Below are 10,390 nucleotides of genomic sequence, written 5' to 3'. Positions count from 1 at the left end.
ATGAGTAAAATACCATATGTTTTGGCAACAGGTAGTCTCATGTATACCATGTTGAGCATTAAACCATACATCTATCATGCAGTGGGAGTAGTGAGACGACACTATTCTTGTCCTAAATTAACACTAGGTTGTTGTTAAGCATGTACTCAAGTATCTTCGGAGAACGATAAATTATATGCTGGTATATTATAGTGGAAGTCTAGAAAAGCTAAGCTTTCACAAATTCTATTTTTAAGTGGATATGTACTTAAGAAAATCGACCTCGAGCTATGAGTTTTTCCCCCATTAAATTAAGGTAGCATTAGAGGTGAATCTTGAAGACTCGGTTACTAAGAGTTTGCCTGAACTTATGTTCGAGAGGCATGTTACTTCTTTGGCTCTGACGAGGATCCCAAACTTGCGTTAAGCGAGTGAGAGATATTGTCTTCGTTGTACTATTGGAGTAAGACAATAAAATAATATAATCATTTTCTGAATTTTACAAGTAATATATTATTCATTATTTTGTACACACAATTTATAAACATTAAGGTCCGGATCAATTATATAGTATATGATTATTTGTATACGTTTATGGAGGACATTATCATAGGTTCTTACAATTGATGAATTGGTTCATAACAATTAAATAAAATTGAACGTTTATTTAGGCTGCAATATTTTATGAAATGATTTTTTCCCAATCATTGCAAAATATTGGTGCGAATTAACATCCACATTGAAAGGATCAAGAAGAGATTTGATTAAGGTTGTTTTTCTGTCATAAGATATCAAATCTCTAGTTAATTATAGTTATGTGATTGCTCTCAATCATGAGTTTATTATAAATAGGTAATTAAATAGTTTTCATTCTTTGATCTACCAACGAGTGAGGTCCAATCTTTTGACAGCTAATAACTCGATATTTTGAGAGTGGAATTATTTGATTATCAGTATTTATGAAATAGACGATATGGAATTTGTAGGAAATGCCCCTTGATATGTTTTAGTACTTGGATATTGAAGACACTAGACAACGTATGTAATCCATTAGAGAAACTATCACAGTTAAGGGAATAAATAATTGATTGAGTAATAGAAACCTATCAATCAATTATTGACATTCTACAAATGGAGATGCATAATCATGTTATATATATTATTAATCTTGGAGTTCAAGTTCGAACTTTTAGTTGAATAACACTGAATTAGATAATCATTTGTTGATTATCAAAAGACTTAATTAATAACAGCTGGTAGAATCCCAGGCTAGCTCAAGATAACGGACGTGGTAATTTCAGTTAATGACAACTAATGAGTTACATGATCTTGGGCTTTGGGCTCAAGTTTGTACTCAAGATTAAGTGGAACATTTTTGGATTTTTCTTTTTCACTAAAGCCCAATTGGGCTTGGTATGTAAGAAGAGCCCTAGAAATCTAAAGCTCATTCAGCTTAGTGATAGAATTTCTTGGAACCCATATTTATTCTACACTTAAGGGGCATTTGGTAGAGATTTTTTTTTTTATTCGGGAATCATGATTTCCAAGAATATGGTGGAAAATTGAATTTCTCGGGAACGTTACTAAAAAGTTATTTGGCGGACCAAAATTTTCTCAAGAATATTAGATCAATTTTTATGGTTCTATATTTGGTTGATTTTAAAATATTGTTGGGAATGTGAACCGAATTTAAAAAATTAACCTTAAACCTCTCTTTTTTTTCTTAGGTTATTTGACCTCAACTCTATCTCCATCAAACCCCTCCATTTTCATCTTCTGAATCTAATAGGATATTGGCTTCATCAATATCAACAAGTGATTATTCATGGTTGGAATTGGATTTATGTTCTCGTTGCTGATGCAGGAAGCTGAGCTCACCAATGTCAATTTCCCTGAATTCCCTAACGAGTTCAGTGTCTAAATCACTGTTCCCATGACTACTCAGATCAAGATTAATGAATCAAATATCCTCTATGCTTTTTTCTCTTTGAATACATGGATTCCGATTTAGACTTTATCATTTTTTGGGATGGGTTCACTTCTAACCTCCACATGGTTCCATTCATTTTATAAAGACACTTCATCCAACTCAGTATCTTCAGGTTGCATACCAAAAAGATATGTATGAAATATTTCCAGCTCTTCAGGCCAATCAGTTTTGAAACCTTTGTTGCCATTGATGATCACAGTGGATGCATCCCAATCGGAGTTATCCAGAACAATACAGAGAGCAATGGCAGGAAACTTGTTACGAAACCAGAATAAAATATGTCGTCCCCTACTGCTGCGGTGCTCAAACCACGAAGGAATCCCTTCAATTCCACAAAAAAAATTAAATTACATCTCTTATATCAAGTGAGAAAGACAAGACAAGAAGTTGGAAACAAAAAAGATTCAATCGAGCAATTCACGCAAAGACAAGGTACAGAGGGTAAATTTCCCATTGTGTGGGATTTCTAAAATAACACATGTTGGATGGTATTATGGGTTGGCAATTTTTTATGTAATTGAAAATCCTGAGAATGTAATTTTGCCAGGAAAATTTTGCACTTCCCTTTTCCAATATGGGAATATCAGATTGCGAGGGTCACTTTCCTGGAAAATAAATTTTTCCCACCTACCAAACACCCCCTTATAGTCATCAGCCTCTCAGAGGTGGTCTTCACTTGGTGGTTGTAGAGGCTGAAGTAAGGTCATCTTCACAATAGTGAGAGAGCGCCCAAACACTGTCCCCTTCCCCCTTGAGAGATAGGCTGGAAAGTCTACCGCCAACTAGTTACAAGGTGATTGTTTGTGCTGTGATGGAGACGAGATCAGCTCATAAGGAGACTTTACACATAAGGAGGTCGCTCATAGATCTGCGCTCCGAGAGGTATGCCCTATGTGCTTATGAGGCGATGATAATTCGATAAGCATACAAATGTACTAAGTCCTTACATCGCTTCCCACAAGTTCATGCCTTCTACATTTTATATAAATACACCGCTCTTGTGCTCTTTTAGAAGTTGAGAAAAGAGAGAAAATTAGTTCATGAATAAAAAAATTTAGAGGTGGCAAAATGGGTCGGCCCACCCTGACCTGCCGCTTGAATATGGGTTGAAAATCAACCCACCCTATTTTGCGGTGGGTAGGAGAAGGTTATATTTATAACCTATTTTCGTTTACAACTTCTTACAATCATATCTTAACTGTTGATTTCCGTCAATCAACGATTAAGATTTTCACAAATTAAATTTATTAATTAATTATTAATTCACAATAAATGACAATCATTGATTGACGAAAATCAACGGTTAAGATATGGTTGTAAGAGTTTGTAAACTATTTGGGTTGTAAATATAACCTCTCCCATTTTATAATATTAATTATTTTTATTTCACACTTCCCTTAATTTTTTTCCAATCTCAAGTCTAAATGTATGTTAATATTCAATTAAACATTCTTTAAGAACTTATTTTTGTCTCCATATATAGATAAAGTTTGTCATAAATAAAGATTTTATTTTTTATTTTTTCTAGCAAGTGCTAAGATAAAAAAATTTGGATATTACAAAAGCTTAAAAACAAGTAAAATATTACCTAATAGTAAAAAAACAAAAAACAAAAAACAAAAAAAATAAACTGACTCAGCGGGCCAACCCGCCCCGACCCGCCGCCAATCCATTTTAACTCCCAATTCGACAGGCGGGTTGGGATAAGTAACTCAACCCGTCCCGTTTTGACGGATTGGTGGATTGACCCGTTGAACTCAACTTATATTGCCACCTCTAAAAAAATTGAGGTGTTTTATCATGAGACCATGCACCTTGATACATTAGGCAAAGTCATTATAGAAAAAGACAAACACGGATCCGCACAAAAAAAAAAAAAAAAAAAACTCTTGGCATTTATTTTCAGCATTGCTCTAGAAAATTGGAAGTTCGCATTTGTGTGATCCAAAAACTATGATGATAGTAGTTTGAGAATAAGCAATTTCATTTTGCATGCAACTTGTTGTTCACAAATTAATAATTTGGCACATTTATCACTGCCGTAAGAAAAGGGGGAAAAAAGAAAAAAAGAAATGATGCTTCGTTAATCAATGATCAAGGCTAGCATTATCAGTAGAGAAATACTTTAAAGGGAAAAAATTATTAATTACCATCTACCAAAGGTGAGGAAATGATCTTCTGAGCAATTTTAGTGTTATTATTCAAAGTGATTTCATCCACATACTTCAAGAACTGCTCCACAGGTTTCCTGAAATGGGTGACAAATTCTTATATTGCAATTTACAAACAAAGAATTACGCTTCCGTTCTAGAGTTAAAAGTATTGTGAATAGATTATTCACAAATATTTCTCCACTTGATTATGTTTACCTAAGGGGCTAATGGTAAGTAGGCTCTAAACGTTTGAGTGTGTATTTTTTTTTTTTGGAGAAGGGGGGGAGGGGTTTGATATTGGAGGTAACCTATCCTTACTATATCATCTTACCCACCAAAAAAGACACAAAAGAAGCAACGGGATGTAAGTGAAAAAAAAAATCTTAAAGATTTTTTGGGATTGATTGTTTACCTTCCTATATCGTCTGACGCAATCATCTGCAAAAATGATGATTTTTAAGCATACATGAACCATAGGAAATCTAATCAATCCCATTTTTCCTTTAGAATACAACATAAGATAGAAAGAGAATGGAAACCCACAAGAAGACAGAAGCATGCAATTACACTATAATCACATACTTTAAGGGCCTGTTTGATGTGACGTATAAGGCCTGATAGTATAAGCTTATACTATACGTTATGATATTTTTAGTTGTTTGGTGTGACCATCGTATAGTATAAGCTTATACAGCAGGATCCCTTAATACATCAAAACGATGTATAACTTAATCCGGCCTAAGGAAGAGGGATAAGGCCTGATAAAAAGTTGGTGTATTAAAATCGTTGACCAGTGACCAGTGTAATTCTCAAAAATTAATATATTATTTTAATGTTAATATAGTAAAATAAAAATTAATTTTTCAATATATTAATTTTTAAAATATTGAATATTATTATTTTTACAAAAATTAATTTATGTTTTGGATACACTGATCAATAAATTTTTATAAAATTTAATATCATATGACATTTTTTGAAGAATTATATAAATTCTTTATTAAAAGATATTTATTTTTATCCTATATAGTATTATATAGTGCATTATCAAATACTAGATGATATTATCTTATACAATATATTCTTTTATACAATACCGTGCCAAACGTTGGATAGTATTAAAATTCAATCAGGTCTTATACAATCAGACCTTATACTATCAGGTCTTATACTATTAGGCCTTATCCTATACTATACACCAAACATGCCCTAAGAGCTTAGGTGAGGACGGGGACGGTTGCTAAGCCAGACATGAAAATTTGTGTGTTTGAAGTGTACAGTTTCAGGGGCGATGCAATTGCTAATAGTTTTTTTTTTAATATTTTAATCGGTTCATCGCTTCGCGATTAGTTTGTTTTGGAGCAGGTCCAAGATTAAACCTTTAAACCCTTTAAAAAAAAATTGAATATAATCCAACACATACTCTTATTCTACCTATACGCCAAGTGAGCTATTAGTAATTGCTAATAGATCTTTGGTTTCTATATCGACAAGTTTTGCACAAAATCATGGCTCTATATCCACAAAATAGAAAATTTGTCAACTTCAGCTAAACATAGTAGACAGGGAGTATTAAAAGTGGAAAAAAAAATTGACAGGAAAAGAAAACTTTTGAGAGAAAAGAAGGAAAATAAAGCTAAAAGGAGTCTCATAAATTTCCCTAAATAACATTTAGATAAATTTATAAAAGAAAATAATAATAATTATAGTAATCTTATATTATAAAGGAATTCCATTCTGGGGAAACCTTGCTGACGTGTCGCACTGTGGTTCAATTTCACCAATGTGTTCACACTACAACATTTAAAAAAGTTTCCTTTAATGGTAAATCGGTGAATATAATAAATACAAAAAAGAATTATATTTTCAATTGACAGGATTTGTTACTTTAAATCAATGGTCAAGATTGCTTATTCATTGGTTTATAACTACTAAATCACTCTTTGTCGTCATCTTTGTTTTTTAAATAATTGATGTTGATCATGTAATCTAATCGCTTTTTTTAACGTTTATTCAGTTTAATTCAAATCTTTACGTTTTTTGAAAAAAAAAAACAGGATATTCATTGTTATTAAAACAAATGACTGTTTTATTCCATGAAATGACTGTTAAAAAATGGGATATTCATTGATTTATAACTACTTAATCACTCTTTGTCGTTATCTTTGTTTTTTAAATCTTTATTCAGTTTAATTCAAAAACTTCACATTTTTTAAAGAATACAACTCTATTTACTCGGAAAAAAATAATTAGTAAAAAAAAAATTATACATATCCCGACCTTTGTTCCTTATTTTCAGATTTTTAAATTTGAATCTTTTATTAACCTCTTGATTCAGTGGAATCAGGTATGAGTGTTTTGTTATTAGAAAAAACTTCTGTTTTATTCCATGAAAATCTCATTTATAACTACTAAATCACTCTTTTGTCGTCATCTTTGTTTTTTAAATAATTGATGGTTATCATGTAATCTAATCGTTTTTTTTAACCTTTATTGAGTTTAATTCAAATCTTTACGTTTTTTGAAAAAAAATGGGATACATTGTTATTAAAACAAATGACTGTTTTATTCCATGAAAATCTCATTTATAACTACTGAATCACTCTTTTGTCGTTATCTTTGTTTTTTAAATCTTTATTCAGTTTAATTCAAAAACTTCACATTTTTTAAAGAAGACAATTCAAAAACTATAAATCACTCTCATTTATACAATTCCTGATACGCATTATTCTTCAACGTCGGTGATTGCTTCTCTGTTTTTTCTTCTTACACAAAATATGAGTTCAAAATATGATTTTCTGAAGGATGTTAATCCTGCCAAGGAGGACTGGAGGATTAAGGTGAAGGTGGTTCGGACTTGGAAAGTTCCTAACTTTCAGCGTAAAAATTTGGAGGACAATCTTGAAATGGTTTTATTGGATGAACAGGTTGTGTTCTGTGTTTTAAAAATCTTCCATCTTTGTTTTGATCATTTTAGTTAACGTTGTTGACATAAGTTGGCTCCATTCTTTTGTAGGGTGGTAGGATCCACGCCACTGTCAAAGGTACCTTGCAGGTGCGGAATAAAATCAACGAAGGAGAGTGCTATTTTATAAAAAAAATTTGGAGTTGGATTCAATAGCGATGTGTTTAGGCCAACCAAGCATCAGTATCGTTTGTCTTTCAACTTGAGGACTGATGTTAAATCGATTGTTGTTTCTGATATTTGTGCGAGTGATTTTGATTTTGTTGATTATAACATCATTGAGAAAGAAACGTCTGACTCCCCTTATTTAGTCGGTAATAGATTCTTCCTCACTGTTATCCTTTTTTTAATTATTGCGGGTTTTATTTTTTTCCCATACTCTTTGCTGCCTTTTTTTAATTTTTAAACGTCATTGGTTTATTCTGTATCATGACTATTTCCTTATTTTTAAACTCTTTGCGGTTATAGTTTTGTGTTTTTAATGTTTTGTCACGAGTAATCTTATTCTGTATCATTATTTTTTTCATTAACTGTGTTTTTTATGTTTCTGTATTCGTTTTTTATTATTGCATAATTTTTTTCACAAACTCTTTGCTGCGTTTTTTTTTTGTAGACGTCATTGGTTTAATCTCAGGAATTGGGAAAGTTTGTGATCGTGTGGTTTCTGGTAGGAAGACAAAAATGGTGGTGTTGGAGCTTGACGACCTGAGGTACTTACAAATGTTTAGTTAAATGAATTATTTTTGTCCAGCTCTGTTAGCTTATATTTTACGCGTATTAACGTTGTGCTTGCTGCAACTCACGTGTAGGGGTCATAAGTTGGAGTGCACTTTGTGGGAGCATTATGTGGATGAGGTCCAATCTTTTTTGGCAGACAACGACGATCCTCATAACGTCCTGATAGTCCAACTGGGAAGGATTAAGTGTTTTAGAGGTATGTTTTTTCCAAACAACGTTGTTTTAATTTTTGCTTTTATAATCAGTTTTTATGCACGTTATTTTAATTAATTTTGCTTCTGTATTCAATGTTTATCTGAACCTTTTAACTCAATAGGTAAGGTCGGGATAACAAATACAAAATATACAACAAGGATTGTAATGGATTCAAAACTGAATGAGATTGTTGAGTTCAAAAAACGGTGTGTACCTTCTTTCTTCAGCTCATTTATTCGGTTATTGATTAATGGATTTTCATATTTTTTTGATTTTTTAATTATTAATTTTTGCGTTATAGTCTCTCGATTGATGGTGTGGAAAGTAGTACAAGGATGACTCAATTGTCTACTCAGTCATCCTATTCTTTCGAAAATGATTTTCTTAAGGAGACTGAAAAAAAGTCTATCAGTGATGTGAAACTTTGTGTTGAGGTAAATGTTCAAATTTTATTTTTACTTTTCTTTAATTTTTACTTTCCTTTAATTCTGTCAATTTTGTATTGATGATATTTTATGTTAAACTGCGATTGCTTTAATTAAGGTAACTACCTGCATCACATACGGGACTATAAAGGCAATTGAGAGCAAATACAACTGGTGGTACAAGTCATGCAAAAAGTGTCCATTTTCCGTTTATGAGGATTTTGAGAAGTGGTATTGTAAGAACTGCCAAAAACATTGGGAAGATTATTATCCGAGGTAAAATATTCTTCTTAGTTTATAACCTGTCTTTAATCCGTATCATTCATGTACGTTGCTGATATACAATTTCGCAAAACTCCAGATTTAGTGTTCAGGTCAGAGTTGTGGATAACACAGATTCCGCATCCTTTATTCTGTTTGATCGCGACTGTGTGTCTTTGTTGGGAATGAGTGCTGCTGAATTGCGCGAGCTGCATTTCAAGAGGGTTTGTTTTTTAATTGCTGTGTTATGGTTAAAATGTATTTTTTGTCGTTTTGTGCTCTCTGTTTGCGCTGTCTATGTTCTGTTCTTTTTTTTTTAGAATAATTTTTTTTCCCTTTTCATTTTTTTTAGGGTGCCGATTTGGATCAATTTCCAAATGAGTTAAATGTTCTGAATGAAAAGTCAATGTTGTTCAAGATAAATGTTAAGCAAAAGGATTTGAACACAAATAGTGAGCCCAAATATCAAGTTTCCAAAATTTGTATCAGCGAAGACATAATCTCAGCGTTCATTAAGTCTCTTATAGATCCAAATGTATGCTGCTTATATATTTCTTTTAGATAACTATTTTTCTTATACATTATATTTACTGTTGTTGGTTGTTGTCTATCACAGGATGAAGCAAATTTCGATAATGCACGCGAAAATGAAGTTGTTTCGTCGGAACTGGAAAAGGCTGCGGTGAGCTATGAATTCGATTTAGATTCATGTTATTAAAAATATATAAATACATATTTGACATACCTTTTTTATATGAAAAAAAAAACAAAAAAAAAACACAGGATGTTGAAAGTCAGACCTGTGACAGTGCTGACGTTAGTGATGTCTCTCTGACGATGTTGACACCTGTGCTCACTTCTCATGATTCCATTGCTGGAGAATTTAAATTTTCAGCTGTTCGGCCGACAAAGAAAATAAAGCTTGAAAAGGAGTTACGTACTGTGGTTCTTATATTTTTATTTAAAATTCATTTGTGTTTATATGTATTTTTTCTTACGCGAAGTGAAAACAGTGATAATTTATTTTTTCTTTATTTTTTTAAATAGATTTGATGCAGAGGCAGATGAGAGTACGCTGTAGATTGGGCTGCTGTGACTGAAGAGTGTTATTTTGCGTCTTGGGACATGATGTTTATTTGACAAACTCTTGCATAGACATTTTTTTTGTTGGAGTTACATCTTTAAGTGTTTGCATCTTTTTTAACTTACGTTTATTAAATGTCCAAGTTTGTGATGTTTTGCTATGTTGAGTACAACAAAAACAAAATGTTACGTGGTGTTTATTAATGTATTCGTTTGCGCTTTTCTTTTTAAGAAAAAAAATAATTCATTGTTTGTGTAAGGGATATAATTCACTCTTTTATTTTTATTAACGTTAATAACTGGAATTCAAGCAAATTTTAACTTTAATTATATTAACCTTATTAACTTCAATTTCCTTTGTTTACATCTCTGTTTATTTTTTAACTGAACCGAATGTAAGTAGGTTCTAATCGTTTTGTTTTTTTAATCTTTAATCAGTTTAATTCAAAAACTTTACATTTTTTAAAGAATACAATTCTATTTGCTCGAAAAAAAATTAATTAGTAAACAAAAATTATGCATATCCCGACCTTTGTTCCTTATTTTCAAATTTTTAAATTTGAATCTTTTATTAACCTCTTGATTCAGTTGAATCAGGTAT

At 31.7% G+C, this 10,390-nt stretch overlaps 1 protein-coding gene across 1 annotated transcript; it reads left to right on the top strand.

Annotated features, from left to right (window-relative positions):
- Positions 1–6,899: 6,899 nt before the first annotated feature.
- Positions 6,900–9,388, top strand: LOC133302593 (replication protein A 70 kDa DNA-binding subunit E-like; the record flags this gene model as incomplete). The annotated part of the gene is made up of 10 exons (XM_061502400.1): positions 6,900–7,049; positions 7,139–7,166; positions 7,701–7,797; positions 7,897–8,021; positions 8,142–8,226; positions 8,322–8,454; positions 8,564–8,721; positions 8,807–8,930; positions 9,059–9,241; positions 9,323–9,388. Coding segments are annotated over exons 1-10 (1,149 nt in total), but the record flags the coding sequence as incomplete, so codon positions are not given.
- Between the last annotated feature and the right edge of the window lie 1,002 nt (positions 9,389–10,390).

Source organism: Gastrolobium bilobum, unplaced genomic scaffold (genome assembly GCF_033153095.1).
Source record: "Gastrolobium bilobum isolate Gb01-03AN ecotype WA unplaced genomic scaffold, APGP_CSIRO_Gbil_v1 utg6257, whole genome shotgun sequence".
In the NCBI taxonomy this organism is placed as follows: Eukaryota; Viridiplantae; Streptophyta; class Magnoliopsida; order Fabales; family Fabaceae; genus Gastrolobium; species Gastrolobium bilobum.
Note: the sequence above shows the minus strand (reverse complement) of the source record. Positions and strands in the feature narration are given on the sequence as shown.